At 43.3% G+C, this 18,526-nt stretch overlaps 1 protein-coding gene across 1 annotated transcript in view; it reads left to right on the top strand.

Annotated features, from left to right (window-relative positions):
* The window catches only part of IGF1R (insulin like growth factor 1 receptor), a 171,804-nt gene extending 153,848 nt beyond the window's left edge, over positions 1 to 17,956 (top strand). The window contains exons 13-21 of the mRNA XM_066635975.1: positions 370 to 529; positions 1,986 to 2,091; positions 2,964 to 3,034; positions 3,628 to 3,857; positions 4,528 to 4,638; positions 7,159 to 7,318; positions 7,998 to 8,127; positions 8,611 to 8,745; positions 13,770 to 17,956. Of these exons, the coding sequence (XP_066492072.1) occupies positions 370 to 529; positions 1,986 to 2,091; positions 2,964 to 3,034; positions 3,628 to 3,857; positions 4,528 to 4,638; positions 7,159 to 7,318; positions 7,998 to 8,127; positions 8,611 to 8,745; positions 13,770 to 14,136 (1,470 nt within the window). The 3' untranslated portion in view covers positions 14,137 to 17,956. The remainder of the gene's footprint in view (positions 1 to 369; positions 530 to 1,985; positions 2,092 to 2,963; positions 3,035 to 3,627; positions 3,858 to 4,527; positions 4,639 to 7,158; positions 7,319 to 7,997; positions 8,128 to 8,610; positions 8,746 to 13,769) is intronic.
* The last annotated feature ends 570 nt before the right edge of the window (positions 17,957 to 18,526 follow it).

Here is an 18,526-nt window from a genome sequence, read left to right on the forward strand (position 1 = left end):
TTTGCTCTCATGGTTAAAGACCAAGACTTTGATCATTTGCTCTCACATAGATGGAGTAAAGTTGTCCTTGATAACCTGATGCTGTCTTGGCCTTTACCTTTTTATAAATGACTTTGTGTACTGCAAGCATGTGTTTTCTTTTTCTCCTTATTGGCCTTTTTCTTTCTTGTAACTGCAAACATTTTGCCAGTTTTCCTAAACAGGATATTTTTTTAAACTGTTGATGCTAGTACAGCAAGAAAGAGAGACAAGCACAGGAATTTGGGTAGTGTCTGGAGAAGGTAGAACATGGGCTGCTTTGTTTTCAGTGCTCTGCAAGCACATGGTACTTGTCAATGTGAATATAAATCCATTTAACCCCTTTTGCAGGAGAAACGGGAATGTATTTCCCGACAGGAATACAAAAAACTGGGAGGAGCCAAACTGACACACCTCAATCCTGGAAATTACTCTGTTAGAGTCCAGGCCACTTCTCTGGCTGGGAATGGATCCTGGACAGAGCCAATCTCTTTCTATGTCCAACCCAAACGTAAGCATGTTCTACTTTTTGTCGGATGGGCAGAGATGAGATGGGAAGGGTGTTGCTTGTTCTTCCCTGAGTTCTTTGGACTTGAGGTTGTCAGGTGGTGAGGGTTCTGTGCAGCCCTGGAGGATGGGGTCAGTCATTGGAACTTTGGAGCTCGGAGTTCAAATCTGGTTACTAGATGCCGGAGATGGAGATGACTCTTGTCACCTTCTCCTACCTGCGAGCTTCTGTGGGGCATCTGACAAACCACTGTGTGGAAAAATAATGCTGTGAGAGATGGCGCTCTTTCCAAATCTGTGGTTGGCACAGTATTGCTTTTCTGTTTCCCCAGTTCTCTGTGTAGTCCCTTGTAGTGGAGTTGGGCACTTGTGCAGACTTCACCTTGGAGGTTTTCAGGGCCCTGTCAAGTATTTTACTCCAGCATCTGAGTGGGGAAATCCTGTGTACAACTGTGTGCTTCGTGCATGGGAAGAAAATCCAGTTCCTTGGTTCCTTCTGACTGCTTCTGAAGCAGCACTGGGAGGTTTAAAAAAAAAAAAAGATTTAAAAATTGTTAAGGAGGCCAGCTTGCTAACTCTGCTATGTCATATATTGAGCAAGTCACGTTTGAAAAGTGTCACTGCTATGGGGCAAGACCTCCCTCCCCTGACATGCAGGAAGCCTGTTTCCTCTGCCTGGGAGACTGCCACCTCATAGACACCTGTGGCCATTTCAAACAGTTCTCCAGGCAGATGAGGAAGAACAAGGGAGCTTCTCCTCAAGACCATACTTTGTGAGATTACCCGAAGGAGTGGCCAGCTTTGCTCTGAATCAGGGATGTCCAAAGTTTTTGGCAGGAGGACCACATTGTCTCTCTGACACTCTGTCGGGGGACGGCAAAAAAGAAATTAATTTAAGTTTCAAATTTGAATAAATTTACATAAATGAATATATTAAAGATGAACTTACATGAATGAATGAAGGTCTTGCAATAGCTCAAGGCCTATAAAAGGCCTTGCACAAAGCAAGGCTGGCCTTTCCTTTTCTGCTGCTACTCCCATCGCAGCCGTGGAACAGCAAGCAGTGGAGGGAGCCCTCATCCCACAGCTCACGCGAGAGGTCAAACAGTCACCCTCATGCTGAGAGCGGTTGCATCCGGCCAGTGTGGGCTCCAACAAATCACTGGAGGGCCAGAGGCTCATTGGAGACTGGGAGCTCCCTGAGGGCCGCATTGAGAGGCCTGGAGGGCCGCAAGTGGCTCCAGGGCCGGGGTTTGGGCGCCCCTACTCTGAATGATTGTGGTTCAACTGCGAGCAGGGGAAGGGGGGGGCAGGACCGCTGCGACTGGATCATCGCAGCGAGGGCAGCATTGCCGCCCAGGGTCCTGTGACACCCCCTGAGCTACGCAACTAGTCGGACTGCCAAATCCAAATGTTATCATCCTATTAATCACTATTTATTCTGTATTTGATTGTTGCAGCAGCAGAATATGGGAATTTTCTTCATTTGATCATCGTTCTCCCCATCGCAGTCTTGCTGGTTGTTGGAGGGCTCCTCATCATGCTGTATGTCTGTAACAAAAAGAGGTGAGACTACGGGTGGCCCTGCTTAGAGGCAGAACTGGTTTTGGTGGAAACTGACAATTTGGACTGGAGGCTGACTTGGTGTGTTGGGTCACATGAGAAAGGCTATGCTGCTTCTTACTGATTCAGAGCCCCATCCTAGGCATGTCTACTCAGAAGTAAGTCCCATTATAGTCAGTGGGGCTTACTCCCAGGAAAGTGTGGATAGGATTGCAGCCTCAGACCTTTGGTCTACCTAGCACAATATTGTATAACCTGCCTGGCAGCAGTTTTCCAGAGTTTCGAACAGGAATCTTTCCCAGCTGTACTTGCAGATGCCAGGATTTGGCTCTTGAACTTCTTGTTGACAGAGGAGGTGCTGACCCTGAGTTGCAGCCCACTTGAATCTGTTACTGCAGATTTTGTGTCTGGATGATGATTGGGGGGGGGGGCAAAACTTTAAACAACTTTACTACAAAATATGAGGGACAGATCTCCTGATGTAGGTTGTGGGGGTTTCCTTTCTCCCTTTCCCCCCTTGATTATCTTTTACCGAATTACTTGATGCCAGTTTCCCCCAAGTAAATAATGGGCAACCACCCTGATATTTTTGATTTTTATTGCACTAGTGCAGACTGACTCAGCACCTATTCTTGGATATAGTTCTAAGGGATGTGTCATTAAGCATAGATATGGTATGTTCTGGAAGTAACACAGCTGATTGTGAACATCTTCATGTGAACTGGCAAATGCTGCTGTTTGGGTTTTGCATTTTTTTTTAAGCATTTCACTGAACAGAGCTGAAAGTGAGAGAACCAAAATAGAGTGAAATGTGCTCTTCCCTTTCATGCAGCAGGTGTTGAAAGTGAGGAAATACCTTCTTGTGTTTTTAACAGGAACAGCGACAGGCTCGGAAACGGGGTGCTTTATGCTTCTGTGAATCCTGAATACTTCAGCGCCTCTGATGGTGAGTGGGTCTTTCAGTTTGTGACACCCTTAAGGCAGCCGTGTAGCTCATGTGTAGCTCGTATAGGAGCTGAGACAAAATGGGGCAAAACTTTGTGTGAACAGTTCATTGTGATCTCCCCCTACAACAGCGGAGCAGTGGAACAAGCAGCAAGATATACAGGCCCCCATGGCGTAAACAAGAAGGCAAGTCAGACCTTGTTCTCTGCTTCAGAGTGCTGTCTTTCCTGGTTCACCAAGTACTGGTTGATTTGAGTACATTTTGCTCTGTATTTCGCTTCAGAGCAGCTGTGTCTGACGCCATCTTGGTTTACTCACTTTCCATTCCCTATTGCCCATGGAGTGACCTTGGGCAGGTTGTTCTCTGGCTCAACTCCCAATTTGTAAACTGGGGAAACTTTACAATGTGAATTAACTACATAATCGCAGAGCATCATTGAGATTATTCTTTTAGGAGGCATCTTAGCATAGAATTATAGAACTTCATTGTACATTATTATGAAGAAGGAAAGTTCTTTGCCTCCCACATTGGTCTTGAGTCTTTGGTTCAAAGCTACTAGTGAATTTTTCTTGTCATTTTCTTCCCCCACCCAGTGTATGTACCAGATGAATGGGAAGTCCCCAGGGAGAAGATCACCATGTGTCGAGAGTTGGGGCAGGGCTCCTTCGGAATGGTGTATGAGGGGATAGCGAAGGGGGTGGTTAAGGATGAACCGGACACCAGGGTGGCCATCAAGACGGTGAATGAGTCCGCCAGCATGCGAGAACGGATCGAGTTTCTGAACGAGGCCTCAGTGATGAAGGAGTTCAATTGCCACCATGTTGTAAGTTGCTAAACTGTTGAAGGCCTGGCTAGCACTTTCTGTCATAGCATTCAGATTAGCCTTCTCAAGAGCCCAATCCTATTCATACTCAGAAGTATAGTCCATGGGGCTTACTCTCAGGTAAATATGGATAGGGTTGCAGCTTCATTTACCATGCCAGAGGTGGGTGGGTGTGTCTCCAACTTAAGAAAGAAGAAATTTTTACTCTGCATTTATTTTGTTCCAAGTCTTTTTTTAATGAGTCTCAACAGACTCTTTAATTTCTCCACACAAATACAGTGATGATAGTTAAGTGTCAAAATCGAAACATGTTGTAAGCAACCCAGAGATGAATTTTTATGTGTGTTTTGATGATCAGAGAACCCCAGTTGCAGATGTGGCTACAATCTTCTGGCTCAATATCCAATAGTGTTGGGACAGAGGGTGTGGTGGAGGTGATGTGTTCCATTCACACACCAGTGTGAACCAGTTATTGTATGCCTGTTTCAGTGGGATCTTAATGCAGATGAAATTTTGGTTTGCGTTCCTAAAGAGAGTAGTGTTTCACAGCTGAACAGCAAAACATTTATTGCTAGAAATGTACAGATTGTCTGAATCCAGAGCTGTTAAGCCTGGAAACTACAATGGTGCTTTTGGCATGAGTATATAATCCAAGCATTTTTCCTATAAGGTGCGGCTTCTTGGAGTTGTATCTCAGGGCCAGCCCACGTTGGTCATCATGGAACTTATGACACGCGGAGACCTGAAGAGTTATTTGCGATCTCTTCGACCAGACACAGAGGTGAGCTTTGCAGGTTTCTTTTCTTTTTTAAAAATGCCTCTTGTTTTAAGACAAAATGGTGGTTCAGACACCCTGCGTGTTAGTAGTGCTGACACTTCACTGTTCCACTTGGAGGGCTGCGAACGAGCTGTGCCATGTTTTGCTTTGGTGAACTCCAGCCCTGACTTCACTTATCTGTCACCTGTTAACAAAGCTGTGGCACATACTCCATACTGGTCCCTCATCTCTCCTGACAACATCTTGTCAAACTGCAGGCTTGAATGGAAAAGGACCACCTGCAGAAAACTAAGTTCAGGACAGGCTGTCTTGTTCCACTGCAGCAAATATTGTCCTTTGAAATTTTGCTTCCTCTTCCTTTATTTTGTGACTTTTTTTTATAAGTACCTGGACATTAACCAGCTTGATCTGGTCATAGCGAACCACTATTTTGTTCCCAGGCTGTATATGTGGCAGCAAGCCACAAAGTACCAATTCACCACTGGCCTTTTGAAAAAAATTAACTTCTTGTAGGATCTTGTGTAGTGACTGTGGTGACTGTGGTGCCCAGGTCAGGGTGGTGATGTAATGGAACTTTTATCCTGACCAGTGAGAAGGCAGGTTATGAAAAGAGGAAGAATCCGTTCTGAGGAAGAGGTCAGCATCTGAGGTCTGAACCAGAATGAGGGGGTGCAATGGGTCTGGACCCCTTCAGAATCAAGGCATCTGGCCTAGATGCCTTCAAAAGGGGATTGGACAAAAAGTCCATCACATGCTACAAATCATGATGTGCAACCCTTTTGATTTTAAAAGTAGGCTACCTCAGAATGCCAGATGCAAGGGAGGGCACCAGGATGCAGGTCTCTTGTTGTCTTGTGTGCTCCTGGAGACATCTGGTGAGCCACTGTGAGTTACAGGAAGCTGGACTAGATGGGCCTATGGCCTGATCCAGCAGTGCTCTTAGGTTCTTAGAATGCAGTTTGGGTTGGTGTGCACACGTCATTCTTATGTTCCCTGCAAGAATTTAGAAAAAGGAAAAAAAAACTAGCACACTGGGGGGAGAGGTTCTCACCCAGCCCACTCTTAGATATGCTAGTTTTCACTGGCAGGGAATTCCTTTAACACAAGGGAATGTTCAGGAATGCATTCCTCTCCCTTCAGTTGATACAGTCCACTCTGTCACCTCCTTCCCACATCATTCTGCCATGTGAATAGAGCAGGCTCAAGACTTTCGAAGAAGTGGGAGACGCAAGAAAGCGGAAGAAAAGTGCTAGACCAAGACAGTGGACAAGTTTAAGGTGGAGGTAAAGCAGTAGGGCTTGCCTGAAAGAGCAGGTCAGTGATCAGCTGACTGACCAGGACATCAGTGCTATGCTGACTTCTCTTGGGGCCTTTCAGACTCACAGTGGCCAGAATGGCCACCCCACACTGGCTCTAATTAGACTCTTGTGAAGAGAGGGGAGTTAGACCCTTGTGTCACTGAATAACCTATTTCAGGCAGTGGTTTCCAACCTTTTCCCGAAGTTAAGGGAACCACTTAAGTTTTTGTGGGCTGTGATGGGGGACGGCGACTCCTTGGATTGTGCCACTGCGGCAAAAAGAGGGTTCCAACTTACTGGGAGTTGCTATGGCCCTCTGGAGGGTATGGGTCTCCCCCGGCACCCTCTACAGGCCTTCTTGGGCCTCAGAATGGCTCCGTAACATGATCGTGGTTGCCTGTGGGGGGGGGGAGGGTTGCAACCCCCAGTTTGGGAACCACTGATAGGGTTTAGCATTCTTAATTCAGTTAGGAAATGTTATGGGTGTGTATTATTTACGAGTTACAGTGGTGTGGTTTAAAAGTAGCTTTTGAAGAAAGAGATGTGTGTTCCTGAATCATTTCTCCTGAAGCACCTTAAGTAAACCTGTGAGTATTACCCAAGTCCCTCCTGCTGTTCTTATGTTCTTATTATTTCTTCCCATGGCTGCTGTTGAAGAGCTTGAGCTATGAGCTGGCACATTCTCAGTTCAGACTTGCTACCTGGTTTTAAGCTAGCCATATGACTGACCCAGGATCTGGGGAATGAGTGAGAGAGTCACTCTTCTTGTCAGATGAACTTGGCAGATGAACTTTTTCAGATTTGGGGGGGGGGAGATATAGTTGGGCTGTATGTTTACATTCAGTGTTTCTGATGCAAGAAGGTCTTCATTTCTGGTGACTTTCTATTTTTTTCTCTTTAATTGGGTCGCAGTTTGACTTTCTAAGCCAGGCCTATTCGGGAGTGACAATCCCTTCCACACTGGGAGCAAGTGCAGTCTGGCCCTGGCCTGTCTCCCTGGCTATGGGCCTTCCTTCTTTGCCTCTTTGCCTCAGACTGTTGGCCAAGTGTCTCTTCAAACTGGGAAAGGCCATGCTGCACAGCCTGCCTCCAAGCGGGCCGCTCAGAGGCCAGGGTTTCTCACTTGTTGAGGTCCACTCGGTGAGCCAAATTTGAAGACACTCTCAAGAAAGAAAGTGGTTGCTGTCTCCACTCATATTATGCTGTCTTCTTCCTCCCTGTTCAGAATAACCCAGCACAGACAACTCCAGCCCTGAAGAAGATGATTCAGATGGCTGGCGAGATTGCAGATGGAATGGCCTATCTTAATGCCAACAAGTTTGTCCATCGAGATCTTGCTGCAAGAAACTGCATGGTGGCTGAGGACTTTACTGTGAAAATTGGAGGTGTGTTTCTTTCTTGCTTGTAATAAGCCCAGAACTTGGCTCAGAAATGGGCACTTGGCAGAAACAGGCCACCAAGAGGGTTTTATGCTCTTCTGTACTATCTTTTTTTAGGGTTGTGCCTTTTTCTCTTCAACATAAATGTGTACCACGCATTGGTACTTGAAGCAGAATTGTGTTTTTTTTTTGTTTTGTTTTTAAATTGTTTTTTCGCCACCTTTTGTGGCTAAAACTTTAACCACTTAAGTCTAATGGAGGGGAAAGTGCTGGAGTAATCATTCAAGCTCCTGAGAATTTTGGCATTAACATTAAAATAAAAAGCTATTTTCTAGTATTGTGGCTATGGAGTAAAAGCTGAGAAATGTCTGGGCCAGTCTTGGAGAAATGTCTAGCAGCCAGGGGTGGGTGGGTGGGGGAGGGGAACTTCCAGTCTTTGGTGATTGGCATTTGCTACTGGATTCTTGTCCCTCTCTACGACTTGAGTTTCAAAAGATGTTCACTGTGTGTGCCATGAAAGTGCAAACACTGCAACAAGCCTGTTTTAGGTGAGCCGTAACAAAATGTGGGTTTGGGGCAACCTGAGTTGTTTTGAGCTTCCTTTGTTGCGCTTCTCAGTAGGTTTCCAAGGGGCGTATTTTTCCTATAGTTCATTGAACACGCATGTCCCTTATGTACCATGTAGATTTTGGCATGACGAGGGATATCTATGAGACTGATTACTATCGAAAAGGTGGGAAGGGGCTGCTGCCTGTCCGCTGGATGTCCCCAGAATCACTGAAAGACGGCGTATTCACGACACACTCGGATGTCTGGTAATGCTGAAAGCGCTTTTAGCTACATTTAACTGCTTTTCTCTGTGCCCCTGTAACTCGATTATGGCTCAAAGAAATGACCATGGCAGGTCTCCGGTGGCTCTGGTTTTTCCTGTTTCCACTGTGTTTTGCAGAGACCTTGTTGCTGTGTAATGTTGCAAGCATTACAAATGTAATGTGCCCTCAGGATGCCCCATCTTCCTCTTTGGGACATCTGTCGTTCCCTGATCCCAAAAGCAAGTATAAACACATCTGGATGATTAACTGCTATTAGTAGGTATGATAGCCAAGTAGAACCTCCATGTTCACAGGCAGTGTACCTCTGAGTACCAGTAGGGTGTGTCATTTTCTCTCTGTGTTTGCCTACTTCACAATCCTATCAAGATGCCTCAGTGTACTGCAGAATACACAAGGTAGTCAACTCGGTTTAAAGATTACTTGGACTGGCTTGAATATTTTCTAACTTGTAGTTTTTTCTCGTAGGTCTTTTGGTGTTGTCTTGTGGGAGATAGCCACATTAGCAGAGCAGCCTTATCAAGGCATGTCTAATGAGCAAGTTCTTCGCTTTGTGATGGAGGGTGGCCTTCTGGAGAAACCAGACAACTGTCCTGACATGCTGTATGTATTGCAAACCTTTCAAGGCAGCTACCTTCTATTAGGACACATGCAGATGTTGAGTTTGATATTGATTAATGCCTGGCTTCTTACCACAGCAGTGTATTTCCTAATTGGACATGCTTGCTGTACTGATGGTGGGCATGTGGATTGCCCGATGCAGGCTTGGGACAAGTCCTGTTGTCCACAGCTGCCCAAAGAAGTTGCTCATGCCATTTAGTGTGTGAGAGACTGTTGGTGGCTTGGAAGTGTTCAGCGTAGGCATAAGTGAAGTTCTACTTTACCCAAAGGGCCAGTGTTTTTCATATTTTGAGTAGATCTAACATACCTGATCTTTTTGATAACTTTGGTTTCACTTAAAATATAGCTTACCTTTTCTGTATTGTAAACAGTTTTGAGTGCCTGTGGGTTCATCCAATAGACACAGCTGCTTACTCTAGAGAGAGAGTTTATGTGTAACTCTAGCTCAAAATGCATCCTTAACAGTAAAAGCAAACTAAAAACACGACTAACATACCTGACAAATGGCTAAAGAGAACAAGGATATGATTACCTCACTCCCACCACTACATGGTGGTTGTTGTTGGCAACCTTCAGTCTCGAAAGACTGTGGTATCACGCTCTGAATGGTGGTAGGACAAGCCTAAGGCCTTCCTTTAAAGAGAATTGCTCAGGCAAATGTCCCTGGGGAAATAGTTTGATATAGGATGCCATGACTGAGAGAGCTTTCTGTCCAAATGCCCTGAAGTGACAGGAAACCAAATAACCTTCCCAGCGGATTTTTGAGCATGAGGGAGCAGGGATGCTCCTTACCTAAGCTGAGGCTCAGTGGCAAAGCACATTCTTTAGATGCAGAAGTTCCCATGTTCAATTACACTCTGAAATGCCAGTCAATCAGTGCTAGTTGATCTATTGATCTAGATCAGGGGTGTCAAGCTCGTTTCATACAGAGGGCCGAAGTTAGCATTCAGGGCTGCAGCTGAGGGCTGGAAGTGATGTCGTTAAGCAGAAAGTGATATCATTAAGCAGCTAATGGCCAGAAATCAGGCCCTGTTCTCATATAGAAACTCATTAACTGCAAATGACAGAAGAGAAAGTATGCAAATCTTGATCATATTTCAAGATTTGGGAAAGCCCAATTTTCATGTGGGTTGCCATTTCAGCTGTAACACCTCAGCAGCTGAGAGCCTGAGGGTAAAAAGCTTCCGGGGGCCGCATCCAGCCCCTGAGCCTTATGTTTGACACCCCTGATCTAGATGGACCAATAATTGGTTCAGTATAAAGCAGCTTACTATTATCCTTAACTGCTGAGAACCAGAAGTTATGGACAAAGAGGGCTAGTCCAAAGAAAAGTATTTATCACTCCTGCATGTGCAAACATACTGTTCCTTATGGAATGCTTTTGAATGTACAAAGTGGGCCTCTGCTCCTGCTGCGCCCGTGCCTTCCTCCTCTGGCCACTCTGGCCTGGGTTCAGACCAATGTCTTAGGGACCATGCCGGTCTGTCCCACGCAGTTGCATTTTCCTCGTTGGAGGCGGTGCCAGTTCTTAAGCCCAGAAAGATTCTCACAATCTTCCCCACTCACTTTCTTTCACGTCAAGGTTTGCTGCCTCTTGGGAATCGGCAGTTCTCACCAACCGGCATGACACTGGTACAGGATTTTTCATGCAACCATGTTGATTTGGTTCCCTAGAAAGTAGTTTTCGGGCAGGAAATAGCATCTTGCTGTTTGAGGTCTCGTGGGAGGGATGCAATAGCTTAAGGGGACTCAGCTGTTTGGGATTCTCGGGAAAAGAATGGCCAGAGGACTGGTGCTGGTGTCAGGTGACAATTCATCTGGTGGTTTTGCTGCCAACTACGGTTGGGTAGGAGGAAGAGACAGTTGGAGGTTGCCATGGCACTGAATTCCCCACCTTGCATTCTTTCCTTTCCGGGATGGGAATCTCCAGCATGCTCATATGGCTTTGAAATTATGTTTGACATTGTGGGAATAATTCAGCAAGGCAGGCAGGGGGAGGGGGGGTACATGAAGACAAAAATATTTTTCCTTTAAAATGTCTTGTGGGGGGGGGTGGAATTGTTGGAAAATAGAAGGCCTGAAATACATGTCAAATTAAAAGTGAACTAGTAAGCTTTAGAGTGGTATTTAAAAACATTTTTTCTTGCTTTTTTTTGTCATTTGTAAGAATGTTATTAGTTAAGCCATTTCTGCCCAACATTGCATATATGCAACAGGGATCAAATGTGTACTCCTGTGGGCTGGGCAGAAATGGGTTAAAGTTGGAAGTCTTAATTAGGGCGACTTTTCACTCCAGTTTGCCTGATAGGCATAAATTACTACGGTCAGCAGTTATTTGTCTGTTCATTTCGCAGGTGTTCATTTCACAGGGATCTTAACAACTGGCCAAGTTTTATGTAGTTACAGTACGTTTTGTGATCCTTCATGAAGTAAATTTACAATTTGCTTTTGAAACCCTTACTTCTAGCAGGCATTTCATTCGTCTCTCTCTTCCCCCCCCCCCCCGCCCCAATAGTCCTGAACCTGTCCCCAGGTGCACTGATCCTAATCTTCTTTCCCCATCAGGTAATTCAAGCCAAAGAAAAAAGGGCTAGATGGGGTGAGGAGTGTTCAGTTCCATCATACAAAAGACAAAGAGTTAGTGCAAGTTACAGAGTATACCAATTTATTAAACACACTAAAAACCCAAGTCTAACCCTACAGAAAGATAATGAGATTATTAAGAGGGAAGCATATATTCACATACAATTCCGGAAAACTGGAGAGAAAGAAGAACACACAAAGAAACTTAACTCCTTGAGCTTACCTATACCTACAGCTGACAGTGAGGCTCTCCTCCAAACTCCGTTATAGCCCCAAGCCAAGTCAGCTGACCAGCATTTCTCTCTTTGTAATCACATTACTTCCTCCCCCCCCAAATCTGGTATAAGAATAACTACAACCTAAGCAAAACAGACCCAACTAAGACTTTAAAGGGGCCCGCACATTATATACCTCCCCAAAGTTATGAAGGCTCAATCCATATGTACTTGCAACTGTGTGGTTGCCATTCAAAATCATTTCAGCATAGTTGGAGTTCTATGCGGCTGCTAGAACATAATGCATTCACCATGTTACTCCGCTCTATTTTATGGATAGTTTCCACAACCAGCATAATATATACCTGGGTGCTGCTGACCTTGAGGATGAAGCATACCATAATAGGGCCAGAGAAGCATTGGAAACCAGCCATAGGTTACCAGCAACTGTGTGGAGACCCTGCTATACCAGTGAGGCTTTTGGCATCAGTCCTGCCCTTGTTAGATGCATGCAAGTTGAGTTTAAGACATGAATCTCTATTTGGAGCCCACAGTGGGAAAGAGAGTACTGCTCTTACTAGCAGTTGTTTCCTTTGCCTTTGATATTTGCAAAGAAGAGCATGGTTTCTTTCATCTCCTGGAGAGCATTGGGTTTTCAAGCAGTGTAAACAAGGCCTCCTACCCGTTGGGTAAAGAGAACTCTTTTATGAAAAGCTGCGGAGTTGCTTAAAGGAAGCGTCATGTCTGATTGTTGGCACTGATATCACATGTGTGCTTTTCCTTGGGTTGTGGTATCTAACGAGCAATACCCCTCAGGCCACAGGGCAGAAGGCCAGCTGATATATCCAGCATTCTTGGCTGCAGCTGGTGCTTTTATTCCGAGACACAGCAGTCAGCTGGGGAGAAGCAGTGATGAAGTAACGGAAATGGATCTTGTATATTTATGTCACGCCTTTCCCAATTTAGAGGGAATGGGGCAAACTGAAGTGATCATCTCTGTTGCTACAGGCTGGCTCTGTTCCAAGTACAGGAGGTTTGAAGAGCCTTGTCTTATTTTACTGATATGAAAGACACAGTTTGTCCCATTTTTTTATGCTACAGTTCAGACTGGTGTGTTTTTTTTTGTTAAAGAGAATCTACATCTCACAAAGTTACTATCTTTGTGTTTAATGAACAAGTTTGTAGCTCAGTCTGGAACATTTTTTAATAATATTAGTTGTACATTTAACATTTGTACATTGCTTTTCTATCATAATGGATTCTCAAAGCAACTTACAATAACAAAACCAAACTGAATCTTATGTAAATATTTGCTTGAAAAATCATTCCTCTGTAGAACTCCTGGTGGTGTCTAGCCACATAGCCTATGTACCCGATGAATCAGAGAGACATATTTGGAGCATCCAGTTCCTGCAGGCCTCTCTGTGGCAGATCCTGCCCCGAGTCCACACTGGCGATTGGAAGGGTCATTGCAAACTGTGTAGTCTTGCACAGCACAAATGCATGATATCAAGCCAGGCAATATGGTAACCCTTAATTGCTTCTGTGAATAGTCATATTCAACCCCTTCAGCCTCAAACAGCCATCATGCTTTTTGGGGGGGAAGAGATGTTGGTTAATAGTTGTATATGCTCTTTAAATATAATTCTGGAAATGGAATTGCACATCCTCTGGGACATGACAAGATACTTGTCATGTCCCAGAGGATGTGCGTAGTTTCATTCCAAGAATTATACTTGTCTTCTTACTGTGTGGTATTCCTGTGTTGTTTTTTTAAATATCCTCCTTAGGTGTTTAACTAAATACATAATTAAAAAACGGGAGAAAGAAAGTTACCTCCTTTTTCCAGTTCTTCCGCCCTCCCTTTGGTGTCAGGATTGCAGACCTCCAATGGATGCATACAAAAATCCTGTACTTGAGAAAGCTCGGAGGTTTGCCAGTTTGCAGGTGTTTTCCTCTGTCGTTCTGGCAAAGTGCTACATGGGATGTGTGATGCTTTGGGGACTTAATATGGCTCAGACTCCGCCTGATAAGGAATGATAATCAGATCAAACTTGTCTTAAGAGTGCATTTAGATTAGCAGTTTTCCCAGCAACTGAAATTCTTGGGCAGCTAACCTATTGGAGCAGATACGTTTGTTGTTGCAAAATCAGAGCTAATCAAATTAAGGCAATGTGCTTTTGTGTCCGTCTTCTCTTCCCATCCCAGTTTCGAACTCATGCGCATGTGTTGGCAGTACAACCCCAAGATGAGACCCTCCTTCTTGGAAATCATTGGAAGCATCAAGGATGAACTGGATCCAGCCTTCAAAGAGGTCTCCTTCTTCTACAGTGACGAGAACAAGCCACCAGACACCGAGGAGCTCGACCTGGAGACGGAGAATATGGAGAGCATTCCTTTAGACCCTTCCTCTACCCTCCAACCTTCTGATAAACACTCAGGACACAAAGCTGAGAACGGGCCTGGCGTAGTGGTCCTGCGGGCCAGCTTTGAAGAAAGGCAGCCGTATGCGCACATGAATGGGGGACGCAAGAATGAACGGGCCTTGCCTTTGCCCCAGTCTTCGGCCTGCTGACCTTTAGAACCAGGTTTTTGCAAACACATATAAGCGCGCGCATTGGGGGGAGGGCTGGGGAAGCAAGCAAGCAAGAGAAAGATAACAATGATATTCAAAAGCCTACTGTACCTCAGTGGATCTTCAGAACTGTCATAGCTGCACACAGGAGAATCCTCTCTTCGGTTAGAAGTTGAAATAACTTTTCTTTTTTCAATATGCAAGCAGAAGATTGTTTCAGCAAAAGAATTCTGTACGTGGGGTGCACAGTCAGCCTTCTAAAACTCTAATGTTAACACTTAATAGCAACAGAAAACTTGAGCATCTGATGTGTGTCTCCCCCTTTCTCTTCTCTTTCTTTCTGCTTCATAATGGGAAACATATCTGCGTGAAGTTCAACTGTATGGCACTTTTTATAATCACATCAAAGAAATATTGAAGGCCAGCGGCTCTCCGATACCCCCTACAAGCACCTGCTTTACACTGTAGGTTGTTTAAAAACAAAAAAACAGGATTTAGAGGAAAAAAAGACTGGATTTTTAATATTATTCCTTAACCTTTTTAGGATCACATAAAAGAATAAAGATGGGCCATTGTTTGTCCAAGGTTGTAACTGTTTTCAAAGCTGCCAAAATTTTGCCAAAAAGATAACTTTCTTTTGGAATTTTTTTTTGTAGGCATGGAAGGAGCGAAGTAATCACATGCGTTGTTTAAAGGAAGTACTGACCAATACACTCCATTCAATCATACACTGGTATTTTTTTTTTTTTAAGATTAAATTGTCTAGATTTTTTTTAACTGGACAGAAGCTGATTTTTTTTTAATGTGATTGAGAACATAAGGGGTTGAAATTAAATAAACGGCCCGCCCTTACATGAATTCTGGACAAAACTGGCATTGGTGAGCCAAATCAAGAGGGGGGAATGGTGTATCTTGTGCAGAAATTCAACAGCACTCCAAAAAGGAAATAAAGAGAGACAAAACTAGAAGGGATTTCCATGAGTTGTTCCTGCTGTCCTTGGCAGGCTTGCGGATTAAAAAAAAAACTTAGAGAAACACAGATTGGAGAAGAATACCCAATTAAATGGATTCAAGCATCCAACACTTTGTTGACCTTTTTTCTCTCTGTTATTAAGACTTCAAAGGGTCTTGCAGTTCTATGTTAGACCATGGGTCATTTGCATACACATTGTCTTTTTGTGTCACTTTTATAACTTTTTTACAGTTTCAGATACTCATCTATATGTCTGTACAGAAAAAAGCTGCTATTTTTTTGTTCTTTATCTTTGTGGATTTAATCTATGAGAAATCTTCAGGTCTACTCCCCCCTCTCCCCTCCATTCCCAACCAATTTCTTATGCTTTGTACTATAATGTGTAACTTCTATTCTTCTCCTATCACCACTTTCCCGAAACGTGATACCTGTAACATGATTTGCCATGAACTGTTTATTGCCTTTTATAAATACATTTCTGCTTCTCTCTTTCTCTCTCTGTCTCTTCCCCTCTTTCTGCTAGTTTTAACAATATCTAGGCTGTTGGGTTAAAGCGCTCTTCGTGGGAATGGGGAGGAGAAGAGGAATGCATTGCTGGTTGCATGCCTGTGTATCTTGCCCAGGTATGTTCCCTCTCTGTACCAGTTATGCCCTCCTTTTCCTTTCCTTTGCCCATACAGCACTCATGTCTGTTACAGTGCAAGTATGATGCAAACTCAGGTCGGGAAAAAGGTCAACTTTTTAGTACATTCTTATTCAGTGTTCATATTCATTGATGTATGATAGTCTTGCCCTGCCTACCCTTTACCTTTTTTTTTTTTTAGTTGTGTCTCAAACAACCACACACACAAACGTACATGCATACATATTTTAATTGTTGGGTGCAACAGTTGTTGAGCTGCAAATTACAGGCTTTTGGGTCATTCTTTTTTTTTTTTTTTTTTTTGAAAGGAGCATTTTAACCCTTCCATCCTATGAACACCATGTATCTCTGGTTCTCAGTTGATAATAATATTTACAAGGTCATCTCTGATTCTCGTAGGTTCCAGTCACTCTAGTTAGCAGATTAGAATAAAAGTTGGTTTGTAGTTTTGTTTTGCAGAAAATGGTAGATGGTTAAAAATGGAGGCAAGCTATGAAAAGCGCTGCCAGGCATCTGGGGCTGCTATACACATGAGACAACTGTTCCATCAGAGCAGCTACAGATCTTGGTACCAGCTGCCGCCCGCAGTCCGGGGTGAACTCCCAAATCAAGAGGAGCTTGTGAGTGGCACTGCACATACTTCTTTGAGGAATCACATACAAAGAGGAAGGGCCCAGTTTTTGAAATTCAGACACCTTATTCTTAATTTGCTTGCAAAGAGCGAATGGGAAGCTCTGTTTATTAACAATGATCCAGGCAAAATCTGGCTGCAAAAAGAATGGTTGTTCTGGGATGGAAATGTTGAATTTTTTTTTCTTTTTTCAGTGAGATCAAAGAATTATAGTTGCTAGATGTGACTGGAGATAGATATGTTTGTAGTGCTTTTTTTGCTTGTATAGCTTCAGTCCCACCATCTTCCTTTCACCTCTTTCCTGTAGTTATTTTTTCCCTTTTTTAAAAAAGAAAAAGAAAAAAAAAAGAATGTATTCTATGTAGGATTTTTTTTTTTAATTTATTTTGTGCTACCAGTTTAAATCACTGTAGAGACACCCATAATAAATTTTAAAATACTGAGATAAGGGTTTTCAAGTTATGACGGGGGGGGGACAGTTTTTTTTTTTTTGTAAGCATTTATCTACCTCACTCTTATTTTTTGTGTGTATATATAAAAATATACATCTCACATTTCTCAGCAGCTGACAATAGACTGTTGATACCGGTAACCTCATTCATTGTACAAACCACATCCTCCAGGTTTTGGAGAAGGGGGATCACTACCACATTAAAAAGGTCACTTGAAAAAGTTGTTAGTTGCTGCTTTAGAAAAATAAAAACACACATTCTTTTTCTCTGTATGAGAAACCCTACTGAGGGTTGAAAATGATTGCTGTGTGCCATTGAACTAAAATCAGTACCTACTCTTAAACTTTGGTTGAAAGGAATGGGGACATCTCAGTGGAATGGATCCATGACCTCTAGAAGAATGGCATAGTAAAAATACAGTAGGCCAAAGCCATTTGGAGTGTGAACTAATTGCTCTCTGGGGTTTAAAATGACATGTGTACTTGTGCATTTGATACGCAGTAGTTGTATACAATATTTAGACTATTACTCTACTCTGGCTAAAGTTATACGTCAGAGCTGATGTGTGTGCATCAGACGTGCCCCAGTACCAGTAAAGGGTGTTGTAACAAATAGATGCCATAGCCTTGGTTGATTTGGCCAGAAAAGATGAGGAAGTCAAATGCTCCCAAACCCTAAGAACCTACTCAATTGCACTTAAGGTAATTATTACGATGATTTTTGGTAGCTGTTTTTGTGGACCACAAGCACTGAAATATTTTCTTTAATGGATATTGACTTATTTGATTTTTTTGAAGTCCTCTCCCACATCTCTAAACCAGACTTGTAAACCTACTGTAAACCACATCTCTAAACCTAGTGATGTAGGTTCTGATCAGCCAGTTACCAAATTTAATTTTTTTTTTTTGCAATTTTATTGGTTCTCAAGTTAGAGTACTAGCAGAATGCACCTGCCATTAAGATGGGATATTCCGTTTCCCTGGTTCTGGCAGTCGTTCTAAGCATGTATTGTCTATCATAGTAATGCGCAATTTGGCTAGTTTGATATCTTAAAGGTCTCTTTAAAATATGTGGCCACAATTACACACTTTGTTTAGCACCTTGAGAGAGCTTAACTAGTTCCAAGCATTTGATGATAGGGTGGGGGGGGGGCTGGAAGAATTAAAAGTCTGGATATGTTGGACTTGTTCATGTTTGTGACTTTTTCCCCAGTGATCTTTTTGTCATGGTGGTGGCCTCCCCTCTCTTGCACATATTAATCTTCACAACTGTGGAGATCCTCAGATCTTTCCGCTTAAGAGGGTTTTGTTTAAAACTGTCCAAGTTATATTTTTTTTATTGTTTTGTAGGTGGTTTAAAAATATTAGGAAAGAACACTAACAATATAGTGCCCATCTAAATATCTCTTTCAGAAGCATTCAAGTATAAGGCAGTTGTGTTGCAAAACAAGTGGTTGTGTGTGTGATAAGTCAGCCCGTCTGGACCAAACCACCTCAGCTCTATCATTGTGTTCTGCACTCACAACATTTAAAATAATTCCATTCTGGTTTTCACAGCTCTCTTTTTATACTTATTTTTTTTAATGTGTGCTCCCTAAATCATGCTATCTTGGGTTTTCCCCCCCAGTGCAGCCGTTCCATTGTAGTAAATCATGTTTATGCATGTCACAATATTGGGCACAAGACCTTAGT

Source organism: Tiliqua scincoides, chromosome 8 (assembly GCF_035046505.1).
Source record: "Tiliqua scincoides isolate rTilSci1 chromosome 8, rTilSci1.hap2, whole genome shotgun sequence".
Taxonomy (NCBI): domain Eukaryota; kingdom Metazoa; phylum Chordata; class Lepidosauria; order Squamata; family Scincidae; genus Tiliqua; species Tiliqua scincoides.